This window comes from Passer domesticus, chromosome 25 (genome assembly GCF_036417665.1).
Source record: "Passer domesticus isolate bPasDom1 chromosome 25, bPasDom1.hap1, whole genome shotgun sequence".
Classification (NCBI taxonomy): Eukaryota; Metazoa; Chordata; class Aves; order Passeriformes; family Passeridae; genus Passer; species Passer domesticus.
In genome coordinates this window covers 3,789,723-3,813,237 of record NC_087498.1, presented here as the reverse complement: position 1 = coordinate 3,813,237, position 23,515 = coordinate 3,789,723, and the positions used below count along the sequence as shown (strand labels likewise).

At 46.9% G+C, this 23,515-nt stretch overlaps 2 protein-coding genes and 2 non-coding genes across 7 annotated transcripts in view; 2 read left to right on the top strand and 2 right to left on the bottom strand.

Annotated features, from left to right (window-relative positions):
* The window catches only part of PIK3C2B (phosphatidylinositol-4-phosphate 3-kinase catalytic subunit type 2 beta), a 34,090-nt gene extending 28,824 nt beyond the window's left edge, over positions 1-5,266 (bottom strand). The window contains exon 1 of one of the 2 annotated variants that reach the window (XM_064398770.1): positions 5,134-5,266. The gene's annotated coding sequence lies outside the window, so the exon portion shown is untranslated. The remainder of the gene's footprint in view (positions 1-5,133) is intronic. The other variant, XM_064398771.1, reaches the window with a different exon arrangement.
* Positions 5,267-6,473: 1,207 nt separating this feature from the next.
* On the top strand, positions 6,474-6,546 carry TRNAK-UUU (transfer RNA lysine (anticodon UUU)). Its single transcript has one exon. It is a non-coding gene; the product is annotated as a tRNA-Lys (tRNA).
* Positions 6,547-6,735: 189 nt separating this feature from the next.
* On the bottom strand, positions 6,736-6,808 carry TRNAK-UUU (transfer RNA lysine (anticodon UUU)). Its single transcript has one exon. It is a non-coding gene; the product is annotated as a tRNA-Lys (tRNA).
* A 1,504-nt stretch (positions 6,809-8,312) lies between these two features.
* Positions 8,313-23,515, top strand: part of MDM4 (MDM4 regulator of p53) — a 20,517-nt gene continuing 5,314 nt past the window's right edge. Inside the window, exons 1-7 of one of the 3 annotated variants that reach the window (XM_064399323.1) lie at positions 8,313-8,449; positions 11,727-11,832; positions 13,155-13,229; positions 14,735-14,868; positions 16,790-16,839; positions 21,961-22,022; positions 22,753-22,849. In XM_064399323.1, the coding sequence (XP_064255393.1) occupies positions 11,758-11,832; positions 13,155-13,229; positions 14,735-14,868; positions 16,790-16,839; positions 21,961-22,022; positions 22,753-22,849 (493 nt within the window). In that variant the 5' untranslated portion in view covers positions 8,313-8,449; positions 11,727-11,757. Of the gene's footprint in view, positions 8,450-10,031; positions 10,515-11,726; positions 11,833-13,154; positions 13,230-14,734; positions 14,869-16,789; positions 16,840-21,960; positions 22,023-22,752; positions 22,850-23,515 lie in introns of those variants that run through there. The other 2 variants (XM_064399325.1, XM_064399324.1) reach the window with 2 other exon arrangements.

Below are 23,515 nucleotides of genomic sequence, written 5' to 3'. Positions count from 1 at the left end.
GGCTGATGAAACCTCGAGTTTTGGATGAGTTTGGCTCATGGGACCTCCAGGTTTTGGGGTTTTAGAAAGGTTTGGCTCATGGAACCTCCTGTTTTGGGGGGTTTTGGATGCTTTTGGCTCATGAAACCTCAAGTTTTTGGGGTTTTGGAGAGGTTTGGCTTATGGGACCTCCATTATTTTGGGTTTTGGATGAGTTTGACTCATGAAACCTCCAGGTTTTGGGGTTTTGGATGAGTTTGGCTCATTGGACCTCCCATTTTTTGGGGTTTTGGATGGGTTTGACTCACAAAACCTCCAGTTTTTGGGGTTTTGGACAGGTTTGGCTCATGGGACCTTCAGTTTTTTGGGTTTTAGAAAGGTTTGGATCATGAAACCTCGAGTTTTTGGGGTTTTGGACAGGTTTGACTCATAGGATCTCCCATTTTTTGGGGTTTTGGACAGGTTTGGCTTATGGAGCCTCCCATTTTTGGGGTTTTGGATGGGTTTCGCTCATGAAACCTCAAATTTTTGGGGTGTTGGACAGGTTTGACTAATAGGATCTCCCATTTTTTGGGGTTTTGGATGGGTTTGGCTCATGGAACCTCCAGTTTTTGGGGTTTTGGACAGGTTTGACTCATAGGACCTCCCATTTTTGGGGTTTTGGATGGGTCTGGCTCCAGTGCCCCCCAGGCTCTCCTCTGCCCCACACAGGGCTTTGCTGATGCCCCAATTTACGGCCCCAAGGGGCCCCTCCCCCTTCCCAGTAACAACAAACATTTTACTGGGACCCCTGGCCACCCCATCCCCCTTTTGGGGAAACCAGGAAAACCCTAAATCCCAGCTCCAGGAGAGCCCTGGGACCTCCCCCAGCCCCACAAGTGACCCCAGACCCCCCCAGTGACCAGTGGCCACCTCCCTCCAGCCCAGGGTGTCCCCAGACCTCTCCTGGGTTTTTTTTTTGTCCCCCTGACCCCGAGCTCTGCAGGACCAGATGGTTCCCAACGAGCTCCACAATTCCCACGGGATTTGGCCCTTTCCAGGTCCCTCTCAGCCCCCCAGCACCAGCTCATCCAGGGATTTTGGTGCTTTCCAGCTGGAAAAAAGTGGCTCCAGGGGGTGCTGAGAGGTTGGGAATGTTCCCTTCCCTGCCATTCCGGGCCCTGCTGGCAGCTGTGCCTTTTTCCTGGAAAAGCAGAAACCCCAAAAAGCTGGAGGCAGAACAGAGGAAAATCCGCTTTTAACCCAAAAGCAACAAAGTCCCGGCTGAATTTTGCGGCTGCCGAAGCCACAGCTCCGTGCTGCTCTCCAAGACAAACATCTGCATCCCACTGGGGCGTGTGGGGCTGGGATTGCCGGGGAATGGGGCGGGAATGGGGCGGGAATGGGGTGGGAATGGGGTTGGACCCCACAGAGCTGAGTCCTGCCCTGCTGAGGGGTCTGGCTGCCACCAGGGGATGTCACTTGCCTTGGGGACACCGTGAGCAGGTGGCTCAGCCCCTTCCCTTCTCAGAAAGAGCAAAAAAATCCCATGGAAAAGCCCCAAAATCGCCCTCTAAGTGCGGGTCCAGGAGCAGGAAGTGATGCTGGGTCACAGCCTCTTGCTCCGGGGATTTAATGGGAATTTAATGGGATTTTAATGGGAATTTAATGGGGATTTTAATGGTGCCATGGTTAAAGGGGATCTAGAGCCACCCTGATCCCGGGAAACCCGGCAGGATCCCATGGGATCCCATGGCAGATCCCGGCTCCCCATGGGCAGGGATGGGATCCCAGGGGTTCCCTGAGCACCCCCATCCCTCCCTTCCCCCTCTCAGGGTCCCCCCTCTAATAAAGAGACCCCGACTCCTGGCCCCATGGGACCCCACGGTGTCCCCATGGTGTCCCCAAGCAGCTCCAGACCCCACCCCGACCCCGGAGCCACCTCCTGCCCCTGTCCCCGTGTCACACCACGCCCAGATTTTCGGAATCTCCCCCTCACACTGGGGCTGGGGTTTTTGGGGGGCAGGGCCACCCCCGGGGGACGCTGGAGGTGGCACCGTGCTGTCCCCGATGCCACCGCCCGTGTCCTATGCAAATCTCGGCTCGGCTTCTTCCTGCCACCCACCCGGGGACAGGAGGGGCTGGAGCCCTAAAAACACCCCAAAATACCCCAAACCCACCCCCAAAATGCCGCAAAAACACTCAAAAAATGCCCCAAAACCACCTCAAACCCACCCCAGAAACGCTCCAAAACTGCCCTCAAAACACTTCAAAAGCACCACAAAAACACCCCCAAAAGGCTGCAAAAACATTCAAAAATGCCCAAAAAATGCCCCAAACCTACCCTAAAACCATCCTAAAAATGTCCCCAAAAATGCCTTAAAAACACCCAAAATCACCCTAAAACCACCCCCAAAGCACCTCAAAAACACCCCAAAATGCTGCAAAAACACTCAAAAAATGTCCCCAAACCACCCCAGAAACACCCCCCCAAAAAAACCCAAAACACTCTAAAACCACCTCCAAATCACCCCCAAAACGCCTTAAACCACCCAAAGTCTCCCTAAACCCACCCTAAAACCATCCCTGGGGGTGATCCCTGTGGAGCACAGCTTGGGAAGCAGCAGCAGGATTTGGGATTTCTTTGGGATTGCTTTGGGATCGCTCCCTGATCCTGCTCTCCATCCCTGATCCCATCCCTGATCCCTCTGTCCATCCCTGATCCCTCTGTCCGTCCCTGATCCCTCTGTCCATCCCTGATCCCTCTGTCCATCCCTGACCCCGCTGTCCATCCCCGATCCCGGCGCTGCAGGGCGGCCCCGGGGGATGGATGGGGATGGATCCCGCTGCTGTATCCATGGAAAACGCTCCAGGCCCTTCCCTGTTGCCATGGGGCGCCTCTCCCGCAGCCAGATGCTCCCTCGGGAGAAGGGAGCACATGGATCATCCTGGGATGCAGGGAAATCAGGAATTCCCATCCCAGGGAGCACATGGATTATCCTGGGATGCAGGGAAATCAGGAATTCCCATCCCAGGGATCACCCTGGGATGCAGGGAAATCAGGAATTCCCATCCCAGGGATCATCCTGGGATGCAGGGAAATCAGGAATTCCCATCCTAGGGAGCACAGGGATCATCCTGGGATGCAGGGAAAACTCAGCATTCCCATCCCAGTTTGGAATTGCAAATCTCAAAAGGGAACCCGGTGTCAAAAATCATGGGAAAAAAAATTAATAATCCCCGGAGGGTTTTGCTTCTGGAGCCACAAATGGATCCATCAATCCCAAATCCAGCAAATCCAACTGTCTGGAAGGGAAAAAGGGATGCAGGGAGGACTGGGATCATCTCAGGGAGGACTGGGATCGTCATCCCAGGGATGTGGGGAGGACTGGGATCATCCCAGGCTGCATCCCAGTCAATCCCAGTGCTTCCCAGTGAATCCCAATGAATCCCAGTCAATCCCAGTGCTTCCCAGTCAATCCCAGTGCTTCCCAGTGAATCCCAATGAATCCCAGTCAATCCCAGTGCTTCCCAGTCAATCCCAGTCTATCCCAGTGAATCCTGCTGCATCCCAGCCCTGCTCCCACATGGAGCACCCGCTCCCACTGCAGCAGGCTGGGAATTCCCAGCTGCAGGGTTGGAAGGGCCGATCCTCCAGATCCTCCAGATCCTCCAGATCGTCTGGATCCTCCGGATCCTCCGGATCCTCTCCCCAGCCCCCTCTGGAATTCAGGATTGTGCTCCGAGGTGGGGCAGGTGCCCGGCTGGGGCGGCTACCCCGGGAAATCCGGGACAGGCGGGTTCCTCACCCCCAGCTCCCTGTTATCCCGTCCCTGCCTCTCCGGGAAGGAAGGACTGATTTTCCTGGGAATACCAGGAATATTCCCTCACCCCTCAGCTCCCTGTTATCCCATTCCTCCCACTTTGAGAAGGAAAGGATTGATTTTCCTGGGTGATCCAGGCTCCAGGCAGGTTCCTCACCCCCCAGCTCCCTGCTACCCCGTCCCTGTCCCTCTGGGAAGGAAGGACTGATTTTCCTGGGAATACCAGGCTCCAGGAGCATTCCCTCACCCCCAGCTCCCTGTTATCCTGTCCCTCCTGCTCTGGGAAGGAAGGATTGATTTTCCTGGGAATACCAGGCTCCAGGAGCATTCCCTCACCCCCAGCTCCCTGCTACCCCGTCCCTGCCCCTCTGGGAAGGAAGGACTGATTTTCCTGGGAATACCAGGCTCCAGGATCACTCCCTCACCCCCAGCTCCCTGCTACCCCGTCCCTGCCCCTCTGGGAAGGAAGGATCGATTTTCCCGGTCACGCTGGTGCTCATGGAGCCGGGCCCATGAGCCGGGAACAATCCCAGCCGTGCTCGGCCTCGCACACACGAGCAGGGAGCCCCCGGAGCTCCCAAACCTCTGGAATTCCCGATCCACGAGCATTCCCGCAGGTCTGGGATCCGCAGGAGCGCAGGGATCCGGGATCCCAGCAGCATCCTCGGCAGAGCCTCCAGCCCCTAAAGCTGGGGGGTTTTAGGGCTGGGGATGAGCTGACCCTGCTCGGCCTCACACCACGGCTGGCCTGTCCCTGTCCCTGTCCCTGTCCCTGTCCCTGTCCCTGTCCCTGTCCCTGTCCCTGCCCCTGTCCCTGTCCCTGTCCCTGCCCCTGTCCCTGTCCCTGTCCCCGTCCCCAGCCGCTGATCCAAAGGGTGGCATCCCTGCCCAGCGCAGGGGGTGGGGACCAGAGGGTCCAACACCAAAAACCAAACCCCAAACCACTCCAGGATCGCGCGATCCCCGTCCCCATCCCTTCCCTATTTCTGTCCCCCTGTCCCCATCGCTGTCCCTCCCCCTGCCCCGCCGGGAGGCGACAGGACCCCAACCCCCCCTGTCCCCTTCGCCCAACTTCGCCGTTCCTCGGGCACCATCTCATTGTTCCAGGCCCCCCAAATTCCCGAGGGGGCATCCCGAGACCCCGGGCGTGCCCTGGGAAGGGGCAGCCCCGCGCTCCCCCCGCTCCTTTTGGGGCTCCCTGGAGCAGCACCGCGATGAGCCGCAGCTCTGGGGGAAGCTCCGGGAACCCGGCAGGGCGAATTACGGACCCACGATCCTCCATTTAAATAGGAAATATCATTTTTTTGCCGGACGAGCCGAGCAGAGCCCCCCGCTCCCTCCGCGGCCCTACCTGCTCCGAGCGGCGGCGGCGGCGGGGCCGGGGATGCGGGAGGAGCCGGGAGGAGCCGGGGGGATGCGGGAGGAGCCGGGGGGATGCGGGAGGAGCCGGGGGGATGCGGGAGGAGCCGGAGGGAGGCGGGAGCTCCGCGGCGGAGGCGGCGGACAATGGCGGGCGCAGCGCGGGGCGGTGCGGGGCCATCTCCCGGCCGCGCTCCGCATTGCACAGAGCCCGGCCGGTGCCCCCCCGTGTCCCCCCGAGATGTTCATAGAGCCCCGGCTGGTATCCTCCGGTGTCCCCCTGAATGTCCCCGGGATGTCCCGCATTGCACAGAGCCCGGCCGGTGTCCCCCCGGTGTCCCCCCGAGATGTTCCTGATTGCACAGAGCCCCGACCGGTGTCCCCCCGGTGTCCCCCTGAGTGTCCCCGAGATGTTCCTCATTACACAGAGCCCCGGCCGATATCCCCTGATGTCCCCCTAAATGTCCTCGGGGTGTTCCTCATTGCACAGAGCCCCGGTCGGTGCCTCCCGGTGTCCCCCCGAGATGTTCCTGATTGCACAGAGCCCCGGCCGGTGTCCCCGGTGTCCCCCTGAATGTCCCCGGGATGTTCCTCAGTCAGTCAGGGGGTGCCGGTGGGGGTGCAGGCGGTGGGGTGGGACAATGGGGGGCAGATCGGGGTGCAGACAGTGGGGTGCAGGCAGAAGTGGTCAGTTGGGGGGTGCGGATAGTGAGATGAGACAATGGGGGTGCAGGCAGTGGGGTGCAGGCAGAAAGGGTCAGTTGGGGGTGCAGACGGAGGTGCAGGCAGTGGGGTGCCGGTGGGGGTGCAGGAAGTGGGGTGCAGGCGGTGGGGTGTCTGTGGGGGTGCAGGCAGTGGGGTGCCGGTGGGGTGCAGGCGGTGGGGTGTCTGTGGGGGTGCAGATCGGGGTGCAGGCGGTGGGGTGTCGGTGGGGTGCAGATCGGGGTGCAGGCAGTGGGGTGTCGGTGGGGTGCAGGCAGTGGGGTGCAGGCAGTGGGGTGTCGGTGGGGTGCAGGCAGTGGGGTGCAGGCAGTGGGGTGTCGGTGGGGTGCAGATCGGGGTGCAGGCAGTGGGGTGTCGGTGGGGTGCAGGCAGTGGGGTGCAGGCAGTGGGGTGTCGGTGGGGTGCAGGCAGTGGGGTGTCGGTGGGGTGCAGGCAGTGGGGTGCAGATCGGGGTGCAGGCAGTGGGGTGTCGGTGGGGTGCAGGCAGTGGGGTGCAGGCAGTGGGGTGCAGGCAGTGGGGTGCAGGCGGGGTCACCGGCCGGGAAATCGCGGCAGCCGCGCAGTTCCTGCGCACGGGGATATCCCAGCAGTGCCCGGCTCAGCCCCAGAGCCCGGATAGCTCAGTCGGTAGAGCATCAGACTTTTAATCTGAGGGTCCAGGGTTCAAGTCCCTGTTCGGGCGGTTGCATTTTTTCCCACATATTAATTATTTTTTTTTTAATTTCCTTTTTTTTTTAATTTCTTACCAGGATTCCCCGCAGACGGAGCCGGGACACTTTGGCGGGCAGCGCCGACCGTGCCGCGGGTGTAAAAAAGGGATTTTAGTGGAAAAAAAAAAATGGCGCCGTGAAAAAATAAGGAAAAGATGTAACGCCCGAACAGGGACTTGAACCCTGGACCCTCAGATTAAAAGTCTGATGCTCTACCGACTGAGCTATCCGGGCTCTGGGTTCGGGCTCTGTTCATGGCTTTTATCAGCGTACAGAGGAGCGGCCGCTCCTGCTTTTTCCAGGAATTTGGATCCGCTCCCGGTGCGCGGCTCCTTCCCCGGCCCAAACACATCACTAGACAAAACACCCTAATTATTCCTCAAAATATTCTAATTATTTCTCAAAATTTTCTAACTATCCCTCAAAATATTTTAGTTATTCCTCAAAATATTCTAATTATTTCTCAAAATTTTCTAATTATCCCTCAAAATATTTTAATTGTTTCTCAAAACATTCCAATTATCCCTCAAAATATTCAAATTATTTCTCAAAATATTCTAATTATTCTTCAAAATATTCCAATCATTTCTCAAAATTTTCTAATTATCCCTCAAAATATTCCAATTATTCCTCAAAATTTTCTAATTATCGCTCAAAATATTCCAATTATCCCTCAAAATATTCTAATTATCCCTCAAAATATTCTAATTATTTCTGTCCGAGCAGCGCAGCCGGGCACAAACCCAGCCCACCGCAGGGGATTTTGCTGTCGGCACCCAGCACTGCCCCTTGCTGGAATTAATTCGGAATTTTCCAAACGTGTGGAAAACATTCCCAGCTTGGAAGGCAGCTCTGGAAAGAATTCAGTCCGCTCCTGTGACAAGGCAGGGTGACCTGGAGCAGGTGAGGCAGGAAAGTGTGGGGTTTTAAATTCATAGAGCTGGATATTCCGATATCCAGAATATTCTGATATCCAGGTGGATATTCTGATATCCAGGTGGATATTCCAGTGGGTGCTATAATGTCCAGGTGGGCATTAAAATGAAGATAACCCAGCTCTAGGCCACAGGACCTTGAATGTTTTGCCAGGTCAGCGATGTCTGCACGGTCACGCAGTGACATTTTGATTTATTCCTTCCTTAGGGCTCGATAATTCCAGCGTGTCCTTCAGCCAGGGGTGTTCCTGCTCCGCTGAGCTCTCCTCTCTGACTGATTAGACCTGAAAATATACAAAGATCTTGCATCAAAGGACGTCCTGGCTTGATATAATGTATTCTTTTTCCAGGCATTTCTTGTTATTTTCGTTAATGTTTATCACTAATTATTGTTTTTATTTATTAAAAGTGGTTATATTGGATAATGTATTATATAACATGTAATATTTATAGTGTATTTATAGTTTAGTATTATTTTATGTCCTTATTGTTATTTTTTAAAAAAGATTTTTCCAAATGAAAGTTTAAAATTATTTATTTCTATGTATTTTTATTATTTTTATATCAATTTTTAAATAAATAAAGTATTGAAATTTATATAAGTTTAGTGATTTATATACTTTATTTATTTAGTTTTAAATTTTTTTAAATTTATTTTTCATTGATTTCTATTTATTTTTATTTCAATGTTTTCCACGAGGGCCGAGAGGACGCACCGCCCTGGTCCTCCAACCCGCTAGGGGGCGCCACACATCTCGGCCACCACCACGTCCCTTCCAGCCGCACATCCCGCTCCGCTCTATGGCCCCGCCGCCATGTTGGCCGTGAGGGGAAGCGGCGGCCCGGACCCCGCTAAAATGGAGGCGCGGAGCCCTCAGGGGGTGTAGGGGCTCCTTCCCCTCCCCAGCCCCCTGCCCGGAGCCCATGGAGCGGCTGTAGGGTGAGCAGGGCGCTGAGGGCAGCGCGGGGATGCGCGGGGCTGAGGGGGCGGCGAGGCGGCTGAGGGGAGGCGGTGCCGGCGGGAGGGGCCTGAGGCGGCGGCGGCGGCGTCCGGGAATTTTTATCTCTTCCCGGCAAATTCCGACATTATTGCCATTGTCCCGCCTGGAAGATGAAAGCTTCGGGGTGATTTCATCGTGAGAAAGATGGATGGGAGGTGTTCCCAAAGGCCTGGAGGGACGGGAGAAGGGGGAATGGCTGCCGGCTCACAGCGGGATTTTGGGAATAAATCGGGATTTTGGGAATAAATCCTTCCCCGGGATGGAATCCCCGGAGAATCCGTGGCTGCTCCATCCCTGGAAGAAGCTTGGAAAAACCTGGCATGGTGGAAGATGTCTCTGGCCTTGGAACTGGATGAATTTTCAGTTTTTTCCCATCCCAAACCGCTCCGGAATTCCATTTTTCCCAGGATTTCACCCCATAAACACGAACTGAAGGATCGATCCCACAATTTTATGTTTGTTTTATTGGGTTAAGCTGCCTCAACTATTGTGGAAAAACCCCACGAAAAGCCAATTTTATCCTCTAAAAATAGAAACAAACACAAATCAGGAGCATTCAGGGTGGTGGAAGTGTTTCCTTATCCCAAATTCCTGCGGGGATTTAGGGAGATTTACAGGGAAATTCGCTTTTTTTGTCATTTTAATTGCTCACGTTGGGATTTCCTCCCTCTTTCACAACATTTCACAACCGAAGCAGCAGTTGCACAACTTTTTTTTCGATTTCTTATCTTTTATTTACCCAAGGTTTGGGTGGCATTTTTGGGGCAAAATTCCCGAAATTCGCCCAAAATTCCAAATGCATCGTGCCGGCCACAGAACTCAGATACGAATCAGAATTTTAAAATATATTTTTAATTAAAAGGGTTAAATTTAAGGTATGAAACCCCTCAAGGACAAACTTAATTAATTTATCAGTGACTTGATTGCATCAGTGCCGGTTTAAATCCTCCCTTCAGGGCTGTTTTACCTAAAATCCCAAATTTATTTTCAATATTTTAATTATTTGAAAGTTGGAAAAATCGCTGTCACCTGAGCCCAACCCCTGCCCTGTTTCTACATTAAACAGAATTTAAAAACTAATTTTTCCTTTCAATTTATACTTTAAAAAAACCCATCTAAGCTTGAATAAATTTGAATTTGACTTTTCAGCCACTTGGGCTTTCGAGTTTTAAAAAAAGCTGCGGTTTCTTGGGGGGTTTTTGGTGGCTCAGAAAGGAATTTTTAGTCATAAAAAAGGCATTTTTTTTAGTCATGAAAGAGGCAAATGAATCTTCCCCCTGGCTGGGCTGCAATTTTGGAGTGGAAAATTTGCTCAGCTCATGACTCGGGGCTGATTCACGGTTTCCTCTCGAGATTTTCAGCACCTAAAAATCCCCGGAAATCCATTTCTGGATGGGGGTTGCGAGGTGAAATTATCCCAAAATTTGGATTGGAATTATCCCAAAATTGGGATTGTAATTATCTGAAATTTCGGATTTGAAATATCCCAAATTTCCGAGCTGGCCGAGCACGAAATTCCATTTTTTTTCCAGGAATTTCCACCACGTGGCATCTTTTCAACGTGACTATACCCTTAAATTTCATTTTATTTCCCCCTGGAAATATTTTAAAACTCCCGAACAAAACCTTAATTAACGCCAAAATTAATTCCTGATTAAATACGAATATTAATGAGAAGCAAACTACCTAAAAAAAATATAATTTCTCTGCAAAACCCGGAGGATTCAGCGCTGAAAGGGTTAAAATTCATCTCCCTCAGTGCTGAATTTCTTCCAGGAAAAGGGAGGGAGAAAAAATCGGATTTTTTCCCCTTTTTTTGCTGGTTTCCAGCCCAGCCCAGCCGTTACCGGCCGCTTTCGGTCCCTCCCCGGTTCCTCCCTCGGGCGAGGTTTGAAAAAAGCGAATTTTAGAAAAACTCCCGGAGCATCCTCGGGAATTGTCCCGCAGCAAAATCCCGGGGAAATAATCCCGGGATATTCCTGCCAGGCAGAAAAGGCGAGGTCGGTAAGTCCAGCTCGTTGTAAACGGGTTTGTGGGCAATATTCTCATTTTTTTCCCCTCAGAAATTGGTTAAAATGTAGGAAATATGAGCTGGGAAGGGATTAAAGCTGTTATAAATTGAATTATTCCAGCTCACTGCCGATGCTCTTCACAAATTTAAATAATTAGTAAGTCCAGCTCATTTTAAGGGTGTTTGTGGTCAATATTTTGAGATTTTTCCCTCAGAAAGCAGTTTAAATTTAGCAAAATATGATCTGGGAAGGGATTAAAGGTGTTATAATTTGAATTATTCCAGGTCACTGTCAATGCGCCTCACAAATTTAAATATTTGATAAGTTTGGATTAACCTTGTCCAGCTCATTTTAAAGTTGTTTGTGGGTAATATTTTCATTTTTTCCCCCTCAGAAATTGGTTAAAATGTAGGAAATATGAGCTGGGAAGGGATTAAAGCTGTTATAAATTGAATTATTCCAGGTCACTGCCGATGCTCTTGATGAATTTAAATAATTAGTAAGTCCAGCTCATTTTAAGGGTGTTTGTGGGTAATATTTTCATTTTTTTTCCCTCAGAAATTGGTTAAAAATTAGGGAAATATGAACTGGGGAAGGGATTAAAGCTGTTATAATCTGAATTATTCCAGGTCACTGTCGATGCTCCTCACAAATTTAAATATTTGATAAGTTTGACTCTACCCTGTCCAGCTCATTTTGGGAGGTTTAAAAGCATTTTATGTTCAATATTTTGGGGTTTTTTCTACCATAAATGTATTAAAATTTAACAAAATATGAGCTGGGAAGGGATTAAAGCTGTTATAATTTGAATTATTCCAGGTCACTGTCGATGCTCCTCACAAATTTAAATATTTAATGAGTTTGAATCAACCCTGTCCAGCTCATTTTCAGGGTATTTGTGGTCAATTTCTGGTCAATATTTTGGGGTTTTTTCCCTCAGAAATTGGTTAAAATTTGGGGAAATATTGACTGGGGAAGGGATTAAAGCTGGTACAATTTGAATTATTATTTAGAAATTTGAATTTTTTGTGTGCTTCAATCAACCCTTCCCAAATTTTTTTTTCTTTTTTTCCTTTTTTTTTTTTTTTTCCTGTTTTTTCCCTCCCCATCCTGGAGCAGCACAAAGCAGGAGGGGCCCAGACCAGGATTAAACTCATTAAAAATAAGATTTTAGGGCTGATTTTAACCCCAAATCCCTTTGCAGGTCGGTGCTTGAACAGCTCCTCACTGCCAGGATGAGCTTCCCAAATTCCACCCAACCTCCAGGAGCTGGGAATTCCTGCAGGATCACCCTGGGCCAAGCCAATCAGGTAATTAGCAATTAGTTATCAGCTAATTACCCCTCACTCCCATCCTTTGTATGTGTTATTTCCTCCTCAGAGCAACGATTTTTGTGAAATCCAAAATGTATTTAAATCTGGAGAATTTATCATAAAAAAATCGGGATTTTTTTATTTTTTTCCCCCAGAAAATTGGGATTTAGCTCAAAGAATTTGTTCTCTTTCACATTTATGTTTAGGGATATTTTAAAGGGAAAAAATAGATTAAAAAGACATAAAACTGAGGAATTGTGGCTATTTTTGGTGGTGGATTTTTACTTAAAATATTCCAGCTTTTTTTTTCCTGATCTAGGAAAAAATCCAGAGTTTAGATTTCAAAATATTGAGGCTTTTTCACCTTAATTTGATTAAATTTATAATATTTAAATTTTATTTGATATATTGATAGCATTGATAAATTGGTGGGGAAACATTGATAGTATTGATAAATGATGGGATAATATTGATAAATGGTGGGGGAATATTGTTAGTATTGATAAATGGTGGGAAAATGTAGTATTGATAAATGGTGGGGAAATATTGAGAAATAGTAGGGAAATATTGATAGCATTGCCAAATGGTGGGAAATATTGATAGTATTGATAAATAGTGGGAAAATATTGTTAGTATTGGTAAATAGTGGGGAAATATTGAGAAATGGTGGAGAAATATTGGTAAGTAGGGAAATATTGATAGCATTGATAAAGGGTGGGGAAATATTGATATTATTGATAAATAGTGGGAAAATACTGTTAGTATTGATAAATAGTGGGGAAATATTGATAAATAGTGGGATTATGTTTTGCTGTGCATTTTTTTGCTGTGTGTTTTTGGGGTGGCTCCAGGGCTGATCCCAGAGTTCCAGAGGTCCCTGCTGTGTTTTGCAGGTGCTAGGGAAATATTGATAGCATTGATAAATGGTGGGAAATATTGGTAATATTGATAAATAATGGGAAAATACTGTTAGTATTGATAAATAGTGGGGAAATATTGATAAATAATGGGATTATGTTTTGGTGTGGATTATTTTTTCCTGTGCATTTTTTTTTTGCTGTGTAATTTTTGCTGTGTGTTTTTGGGGTGGCCCCAGGGCTGATCCCAGAGTTCCAGGGGTCCCTGCTGTGTTTTGCAGCTGGTAGGGAAATATTGATAGCATTGGTAAGTGGGGAAATATTGATAAATTGTGGGATTATGTTTTGGTGTGGATTATTTTTTGGTGTGCATTTTTTTTGCTGTGTAATTTTTGCTGTGTGTTTTTGGGGTGGCCCCAGGGCTGATCCCAGAGTTCCAGAGGTCCCTGCTGTGTTTTGCAGGTGGTTCCCAGGCTGCCCCTGCTGAGGATCCTGCAGGCTGCGGGGGCCCAGGGCGACTCCTTCACGCTCAAAGAGGTGCGGGCACCCTGCGGGCCCTGGCTGGGGGGTTTGGGGTTTGGGGTTTGGGGCTCCCTCCTTCATTCCCTGGGAAATGCTCCCTTTGACTGTGGGGACACTTTTGGGGCACTTTTGGGGCACTTTGGGGTCACTTTTTGGGGACACTTCAGGGTCACTTTTGGGGCACTTTGGGGTCACTTTTTGGGGACATTTTAGGGACACTTTGAGAGCCCTTGGGGGTCACTTTGGGGACACTTCAGGGTCACTTTTGGGACACTTTGGGGTCACTTTAGGGTCAGTTTTTGGAGACACTTTGGGGACATTTGAGGTCACTTTTTGAGGACACTTCAGAGTCACTGTGGGGACACTTGGTCACTTTTTGAGGACACATAAGGGCTGCTTTTTTGGGGACACTTTGGGGTCACTGGGATAATGCCATTTGAACTGGGATAATGCCATTTGAACTGGGAATAGTGCAGTTTGAACTGGGATAACCCCACTAGAACTGGGAATAACCCCATCTGAACTGGGAATAATGCATTTTGAACTGGGATAACCCCATCTGAACTGGGAATAACCCCATTTGAACTTGGAATAATGCATTTTGAACTGGGATAACCCTGTTTGAACCAGGACATTTCCATCCTCCACCTCAATCCCAAATCATTACTCCAACACAACTCCCCCATATCTACCACCCCCAAAATCCCCTGTAATTGCCCTCCCACCATCCTGACCCTCAGGATATCCCAAATCCCAGGAATTCCTGGGATTTTGGCACCTGAGGGAGTGGCCTGTCCTCTCATGGTTTGAACAGCCAGGTTCTGCTGAGGGCGGCAGGAGCCCCCCTGAAATGGAAAATGCAAACCCCTCCCCTGGAATTGTTATAATTTCGAAATTAAGGGGCTCTCAGGCAAAGGTATGGGAGAAGGAATAAGAATTCTTTATTGGGAAAACTAAAATACAAATGCAGTAGTGCAAACAAAAACCCAAAAAACAACCCTGCCAGAGTCAGTTTAGGAGCTGCCCCTGTGGGTCAGGGGGTGGCACAGCCCCATGCCAGGGGGGCTCAGCCCTCCTGCAGTGCCAGCTGTGCTTCTGCTGCAGCAGGGATCCTGCACAAGGGGGGAGTTTTCCTCTGGAGCTCCAGGGCTGCTGGGATGGGCCTGGTGTTCCTCTGGGAATGCGGGGCGGGAGAAAGCTGCTCCTCTGGGAATGCGGGGCGGGAGAAAGCTGCTCCTCTGGGAATGCAGGGGGCAGAGGCTGTGCTGGTGTCCCAAACCTCAGATTGTATCCAGGTAGGAATGCTTGGCTCCTCCCCTGGGCGGAGCAGCTCCCCATGGGATGCTGGAATTGGATCAGCCATGCAGGGACACTCCCTGGCCATGGACAGAAGATAATTAATAATTAACAACCCATGAACAGCAGAGATCTCCTGGAGGCAGGATCAGAAGACAGATAACTTATCAGACTGATGGAATCCAAGGCTCCAGGCACGTTTTGCAGCTGTGATTTCCCCACAGGTGATGCATTTCCTGGGCCAGTACATCATGGCCCGGCAGCTCTACGACAAGAGGCAGCAGCACCTGGTGCACTGCGGGGGAGACCAGCTGGGAGAGCTGCTGGGACTGCAGAGCTTCTCTGTCAAGGACCCCAGGTGGGGAAAACATTACGTGTCTATCCAGAAAAGCTGAAAAAAGAACAATTTTTAGCTGGAAAATCTAAAAATACCCCTATATTTAGCTGGAAAATCTAAAAAACCCCAATATTTTTAGCTGGAAAATCTGAAAAAACCCTCTATTTTTGCTGGAAAAGCTGAAAAAAAAATATTTTTAGCTGGAAAAGCTGCCTCTTTTTATCTTGAAAATCTGAAAAAAAGTAGCTATTTTTATCTGGGAAAAGCTGAAATTTTCCCCATTTTTAGCTGGAAAATGGGGGGTCTTTTCCCAGATTTTCTAGTTAAAAATAGAAAATTTTTAACTAGAAAATCTGCCTATTTTTAACTAGAAAATCTGGGAAAAGACCCCCCATTTTTATCTGGAAAAGCTGGAAAAGTTCCTGTTTTTATCTAGAAAATCTGGGGGGAAAGTTGCCATTTTTATCTGAAAAATCTAAAGAAAACAGTTTCCATTTTTATCCAGAAAATCTGAAGAAAAAAATCCATTTTTTAATCTGGGAAAGCCGGGGGCAAAATTCCATTTTTAGCTGAAAAAGTTGAAAAATTTTTCCATTTTTATCTGGAAAATCTCAAAAAAGATCCCCATTCTTCCTTAGAAAAAGCAAATCACTGTGATTTTTAGGATTTCTAGAAAAAAGCTAACTACCTCAAAAAAACATACAACCAGTAGTTTCTGGGGTCTCTCTGGTTTAAAACCCCACTGTTTTTTGAGGGCTCTCTAGGAAAAAAAAATCACTGTTTTTGTGATCTCTAGGGAAAAATTCCCTTTGGGTTATTTGGGGCTTTCTAGGAAAAAAACCCCTCAGTGGTTTTTGAGATCTTTCTAGGAAAAAATCCACTGTGATTTTGGGATCTCTAGGGAGAAATTCCATGTGGCTTTTGGGACCTCTCTAGAAAAAAAACATCTCTTTTTTGGGGTCTTTAGGGAGAAATTCCCTGTGGTTTTTGGGATCCTTCTAGGAAAAAAAACATTTTTTGAGGTGTCTCTAGTAAAAATCCCATTTTTTTGAGGTCTCTCTAGTAAAAACCTCATTTCTTTTGAGGTCTCTAGAAGAAAAACCTCCCTGATTTCTGAGACCCGTAGGAAAATCAACTCCCTAAGAATTTTTATCAATAAATCCATAAAGGACCAAATCTTTTTGGGTCTTTTTGAGGTGTCTCAAGTAAAAACCCCATTTTTTTGGGGGTCTCTATGGTAAAAACCCAATTTTTTTGGGGTCTCTCTAATAAAAACCCATTTTTTTTGGTTTTCTCTAGTAAAAACCCCTTTTTTGAGCTCTCTAGGAGAAAAAAACCTCCCTGATTCCTGTGCCCTGTAGGAAAATCAACTCCCTAAGAATTTTTGTCAATAAATCCATAAAGGACCAAATCTTTTTGGGTCTTTTTGAGGTGTCTCAAGTAAAAACCCCATTTTTTTGGGGTCTCTCTAATAAAAACCCCATTTTTGGGGGGTTCTCTCTGGTAAAAAAACCTCATTTTTGAGGTCTCTCTGGTAAAAACCCGATTTTTTTGGGGTCTCTCTAATAAAAACCCAATTTTTTTGGGGTCTCTCTAATAAAAACCCATTTTTTTTTGGTTTTCTCTAGTAAAAACCCCTTTTTTGAGCTCTCTAGGAGAAAAAAACCTCCCTGATTCCTGTGCCCTGTAGGAAAATCAACTCCCTAAGAATTTTTATCACTAAATCCATAAAGGACCAAATCTTTTTGGGTCTTTTTGAGGTATCTTTAGTAAAATCCCCTTTTTTTTGAGATCTCTTGAAGAAAAACCTCCCTGATTCCTGTGCCCTGTAGGAAAATCAACTCCCTAAGAATTTTTATCACTAAATCCATAAAAGACTCAAACCTTTTTGGGGTTTCTGGGCTCTGTGTGGCCACTAAAAGGGGATTTTGGCCCTCCCCAGCCCCGTGTACGAGATGCTGAAGAGGAACCTGAGCCCTGCTGCCCTCCCAGGTAGGTTGCTCCTGTTCCATAAATGTTGCTCTGACCTGGTAAGTACCAAAAAAAGCAAAATAAAATCCAGGAAAACGCCAAATCCTGGGGCTGCAGGAGGAATAAACTTCTCTGGAAAACTTTGCCAAGGAAATCTCTCGGAGTTTGTGTCTTTTCTGTGTGCCAGGAGGTGTCTGAGTGGTGCCAAAATCCCCAAATTTGGCTCAAACTGAACCCTGAATTCCCATCCTTGACTGGAATCAATATTTTGATTTTTTTTCAGCTTCAGAGCTGTAATTTCTTGCTCTCCTCACCTCATTTTATTTTTTGATCATTGTGCTAAAATTTCTGCAGAGCTTTAACCTCGAACCTTCCCCAGCTCGTGAGAGGAATTCAGTTCAACTGCATCAAAATGGAAATTTCTTCTCAAATTAATTAATCTGAGCTGGGGTGGCTTCTCTGAAACCAGTTCTTGGTGCAGGACTGGGAAAAAATCAACTCCACTGGCAGAGCTGGGGAATTTTGTGCCACATTTCCCATTTTTAAAACAAAAAACATGGGTTTAATCCCCAGCTGTGGAACTTTGTGCCACATTTCCCATTTTTAACCACATAAAATTGATTTAATCCCCAGCTGTGGAGTTTTGTGCCACATTTCCCATTGTTTAAAACAAAAAACATGGATTTGATCCCCAGCTGTAGAATTTTGTGCCACATTTCCCATTTTTAAAACAAAAAACATGGGTTTAATCCCCAGCTGTAGGATTTTGTGCCACATTTCTCATTTTTTAAAACAAAAAACATGCATTTATTCTCCAGCTGTGGAATTTTGTGCCACATTTCCTATTTTTAACCAGGTAAAATGGATTTCATCCCCAGCTGTGGAACTTTGTGCCACATTTCCCATTTTTTAAAACAAAAACCATGGATTTAATCCCCAGCTGTGGAATTTTGTGCCACATTTCCCATTTTTTAACCACATAAAATGGATTTAAACCTTTAGGAGGGCTCAGGCACGTGTGGAAAAAAATGAAATTAAAATTTAAAAGTGGCCATTTCTGCCTTGGATTTTTTTTTTTTTTTAACAGAAGATCCTTTTTTTATTTGGATTTATTTTCCAGAAGAATCCTTTCCCTTCTCTTTGGGCCCCGCCTGTGTGAGTGCTGCTCCCTCCTCCCCAGGCTGGGTGTGGATTGCTGCCTCTCCTGCTCCTAGGGCTGAGTGTGAGTGTGAGTGTGAGTGTGGCCCAGACCAGCCAAGCTTGGCAGAGCAGACCTGGGAGTGCTCAGGGAGGGAGCCTCAGGCCCTTTTCCTTCTTTTCCCCTCCTCTTTTCTTTCTGTTCCCTCCCCTTTTCCTTCCTTTCCCACCCCCTTTCCTTCTTTTTCCCTCCTCTTTTCCTTAATTTCCCACCTCTTTTCTTTCTGTTCCCTCCCATTTTCCTTTATTCCCTTCCCCTTTTTCTTCTTCTTTTTCCCCACCTCTTTTCCTTCCTTCCCCCCCATTTTCCTTCTTTTTTCCCCTCCCCTTTTCCTTCTTTTTTCCCCACCCCTTTTCCTTAATTTCCCACCTCTTTTCTTTCTTTCCCCTCCCCTTTTTCCTTCTTTTCCCCGTTTTCCTTCTTTTTCCCCTCCCCTTTTCCTTCTTTCCCCCCTCCCCTTTTCCTTCCTTCCCCCCCATTTTCCTTCTTTTTCCCCTCCCCTTTTCCTTCTTTTCCCCCCCCTTTTCCTTCCTTTTCCAGCTCTTTTCCTCCTTTCCCAGCTCTTTGCTTGCCTCCAGCCCAGCACAGGGATGTGTGCATTTGGTTCACTTTCCTCCTCTTCCTTGTCTAATTTTTCTCCCTTCCTTTTCTAATTTCCCCCTTTTCTTACCCAATTTCCCCCCTTCTTGCCTGATTTTTTCCATTTTTTTGTATGATTCCCCCTTTCTTTTCTTGACTAATTTTTCTCCCTTTACTAATTCCCTCCTTTTCTTTTCTGATTTCCTCCCCTTTCTTTTCTAATTTCTCTCCCTTTTATTTTCTGACTTCCACCTCTTTTCTAATTATTTTCTCCTTTTCTAATTCTCCTCCTATTTTCTAATTATTTTCCCCTTTTCTAATTATTTCCCCTTTTCTGATTTTCCCCCTTTACTGCTTTCCCCCTTTTTCTTCTCTAATTATTTCCCCCTTTTTCTATTTCCCCCTTTTTCTATTTCCCCCTTTTTCTATTTCCCCCTTTTTCTATTTCCCCCTTTTTCTATTTCCCCCCTTTTCTATTTTTCCCCCCTTTTCTATTTTTCCCCCCTTTTCTATTTTTCCCCCCTTTTCTATTTTTCCCCCCTTTTCTATTTTTCCCCCCTTTTCTATTTTTCCCCCCTTTTCTATTTTCCCCCTTTTCTGTTTCCCCCTTTCCCTGCCCACTTTTCCCAAGTCTGACTCCCCCAGGCTGCATTTAGAATCCCTCACTTCAGGCTGTTTTTTATGGACTTTACCAGCCCCAGAAGGAAGCCTGGAGTGTTTTCACTCCCTAAAAATCAGATTTTGGAAGGATTTCTCCCTGTTCCCATCTCCCCGGCTCCTGTTTTCCATCAGGGATTAAACCCCAGCAGCTGCAAGGTGATGAAAGGAAATAAAAACCTCAGGAATTTCTGAATTTTGCTCCATTTAAAGGCCATTTTAGGTGGAATTTTCTGCCATTTTCAGACCTCCCCTGTGCAGGTGTGATTCCTGCTGGGATTCAGCCTCATCCAAAGGGAATTTTCCCATCCCATGCAAGGAGAGCAGGCAGGAGCCAGCCTGGCATCTTCTGTTCTCTCAGCTCAAAGCCAGGCTCACAAAGATTCCTCTTAATTGGATTCTTGCTAATTTAGCTCATCCTTTTAATTAACTCTTGGCAGCAGCTGGATCCAGCTGTGTCCAGCCCCGTGCATGGAATTTTCCCTTCTTTGCTCTTTATTTTCATCCCAAAAACCCTTCAGGAAGAGCAAGAAATCCTCAGAAATTCCCAAAAAAATCCTGTTCACATTCCGGGTTGGATTCCCTGTGTTTGAGGAATGGCTTTGCAGTCATTCCCTGCAAACCAGGCAGGGAACTGAACAAAAATGGGAATTTTTTTGGGGTGGATCTGTCGTATTTTAACGTTTCCCCCATGGGATTTCTTGCTGGGTCACTCGTGGTGATTTCCAAAGTTTTTGGAGCAATTTTCCTGGTTTTCCATTTTTTATTCTAAGTTGGAAAAGGAGCTCCTTGCAAAACGTGGGTGTTTGCAGCTGAAATGGGACTGGGGAAATTCCCTGGATGTACAAAAGAGCCTTGGAAACTCCAGGGAGAATCACACCAAGTGGTTTTCAGGGAACCTCAGGAACAATTCCAAATCCAAAACAAAAATAATCATTTTTCCTTTTGAGAAGAATATTCTGAATTTGGCTTTAGGAATAATAACTTTCCCTTCAGGAACAATATTCTGAATTTGAGCTGGCTGTAGGGAAAAGAATCATTTTTCCCTTTGGGAAGAATATTCTGAGTTTGGCTATAGCAAAAATAATAATTTTTCCCTTAGGGAAGAATATTCTGAATTTGGGATGGCTGTAGCAAAAAATATTTTTTCCTTTTGGGAAAAATATTCTGAATTTGGAATGGCTGTAGCAAAAAATATTTCTTCTCTTAGGGAAGAATATTCTGAATTTGGGATGGCTGTAGGAAGAAGAATACTTTTTCCCTTTGGGAAGAATAGTCTGAATTTGGCTATAGCAAAAATAATCATTTTTCCCTTAGGGAAGGATATTCTGAATTTGGGATGGCTATAGCAAAAATAATCATTTTTCCCTTTGGGAAGAGTATTCTGAATTTCGCTGTATACTTTTTCCCTTTGGGAAGAATATTCTGAATTTGGGATGGCTGTAGCAAAAATAATCGTTTTTCCCTTTGGGAAGAATATTCTGAGTTTGACTCTAGCAAAAATAATAATTTTTCCCTTTGGGAAGAGTATTCTGAATTTGGCTGTAACAAGAAGAATACTTTTTCCCTTTGGGAAGAATATTCTGAGTTTGGGATGGCTGTATCAAAAATACTCATTTTTCCCATAGGGAAGGATATCCTGAATTTGGGATGGCTATAGCAAAAATACCCATTTTTCCTTTTGTGAAGAATATTCTGAATTTGGGATGGCTATAACAAAAAAAAAAAAAGTTTTTCCCTTAGGGAAGAATATTCTGAATTTGGCTGTAGCAAGAAGAATACTTTTTCCCTTTGGGAAGAATATCCTGAATTTGGGATGGCTGTAGCAAACATAATAATTTTTCCCTTTGGGAAGAATATCCTGAATTTGGGATGGCTATAGCATAAATACCCATTTTTCCCTTAGGGAAGAGTATTCTGAATTTGGGATGGCTGTAGGAAGAAGAATACTTTTTTCCCTTTGGGAAGAATATCCTGAATTTGGGATGGCTATAGCATAAATACCCATTTTTCCCTTAGGGAAGAGTATTCTGAATTTGGGATGGCTGTAGGAAGAAGAATACTTTTTTCCCTTTGGGAAGAATATTCTGAATTTGGGATGGCTATAGCAAAAATACCCATTTTTCCTTTTGTAAAGAATATTCTGAATTTGGGATGGCTATAACAAAAAAAAAAAAAGTTTTTCCCTTTGGGAAGAATATTCTGAATTTGGGATGGCTGTATCAAAAATACAAATTTTCCCTTAGGGAAGGAGATCCTGAATTTGGGATGGCTGTAGGAATAACGTTCCCCTAAAGGGAAGGAGATCCTGAATTTGGGATGGCTGTAGGAATAACGTTCCCCTTAGGGAAGGAGATCCTGAATTTGGGATGGCTGTAGGAATACCTTTCCCCTTAGGGAAGGAGATCCTGAATTTGGGATGGCTGTAGGAATACCTTTCCCCTTAGGGAAGGAGATCCTGAATTTGGGATGGCTGTAGGAATAACGTTCCCCTTAGGGAAGGAGATCCTGAATTTGGGATGGCTGTAGGAATACCTTTCCCCTTAGGGAAGGAGATCCTGAATTCCCACCCCCTCTCCCCATCCACGCCCCCCAGCCCAGCCTGTCCCTGCAGCGCTCCCCGCTCTGCCAGGCCTGCCCCATCCCTGCGTGGTGTGAGTGGCGATTCCCGGGAAGGCTTTTCCTTGTGTTTTGCCTGCCATCTGCAGATGCTGCACAGACTCTCCCAAAGGAGCAGAGCGTCGCTAAGCCCAGCCCAGACCAGCTGCAGGTAAACCCCACTGCCCAGTGGGTTCTTTTTTTGTACAGAGCCGCCCCTTCTCTGTACCTCTGCATGGTGGACTGCCAGAACTTTTTGGTGTTGTTGTTGTGCTGCTCCTCGCCTATTTTTTTTTTTTTTTCTTAGAGAAAAATCCCACCAAAAAAAAAAAAAAAAAAAGAAAAAGTTCTGGAATCCACGGAGCAGGGACAGAGCCACCCTTCTCTGTTCCCCTCGTGGCAGAGTGCCAGTCTCTGAGCGCGTTCTTCTGGGGTGCAGCACTTCCAGGCCTCAGCTTCTCCAGCCCTGGTTTCCTGCTTTTTCCCCCTCTTTTCTCCCACTAGGAATTGCAAAATAAATAATTCACTGTGCCTAGTTAGGATTTGTTTCCAGCAGCTTTTCAGGCAGAGGTGGAAACCTAGGAAAAATCTTGGCGCCTCCGAAGTTTTTTCCAGGTGTAGTTTGGGGTGAAGGCTGGGAGGTGGCAGAGTCACAAAAATCAACTTTTACTGCATGAAAAACACCAACTTTAGGATTTTTTGCCAAGCTGAAGATTTTTCCTTGGTTGTTTGTGCTGATTCCAGAGGCTTTAAAGAGAAATAGTTTGTAGTTTTTATTCAGAATGATTTCCTTTCCTACCTGCTTGGTCTCATCCTGCAGCTGGTGCCTGGGGGTGGAAGTGCTGCATCCCCTTGTCCCTGCAAGCTCTGCTGGGCTCATTCCTGCATTTTCCTTCCTGCAGCTCAGCCAGGAGGAAGGATCTGACTCTGGCATCCTGGAGGCTGACAGCAAAACCTCAGCTCCTGCTACCTCAGAGCCCAAATGTGACACGTGTGAAGGTGAGGGACAAATTTCTGCATTATCACAGCACTTCCAAACCACCTGTGTGGGACACACAGCAGCACAGTGCTGGAGGAGGGACACAAAAAAGCCCTGGTTTGGAACAGAATCATAAAAAATCTTGGTGCTGAAGACAGAAATTACAGAGTTCACCACAGGTATTTTCTTAATTTCTGGTCATAAATAAATGCTCTGAATGCAGTGACAGGTTAAGCCCTAAAATCCCATCTCTCACTGAGCAATGCCATGAGAAAAAATCCTGCAGACCTTGCTGGAGGGTGTTTTAAATGCTGGAATTATCTTTGGATCCATCCCCTTCCCAAGGGAGGCTCCTGAGCTCACAGAACCCAGCCTGGGCTGGCTGCAGTGGTTCCCTGCAAACCCAGCAGGGACCTGAACAAAAATGGGAATTTTTGGGTGGGTCTGTCTTATTTTGACATTTTCCCCGTGGGATTTTTTTTGCTGGGCCACACATGGAGATTTCAGTAGTTTTGGGAGCAATTTTCCTATTTTTCCACTTATTATTCTCTTCTATGAAGGAATCTCAGCTGGAAAAGCAGCTCCTTGTTTCCAGCTCAAGTGGGAGAGCTGGAAATTCCCTGGATTTACCAACCAGCCTTGGAAACCTTTGTAAAATTCCCTGAATTTACCAACCAGCCTTGGAA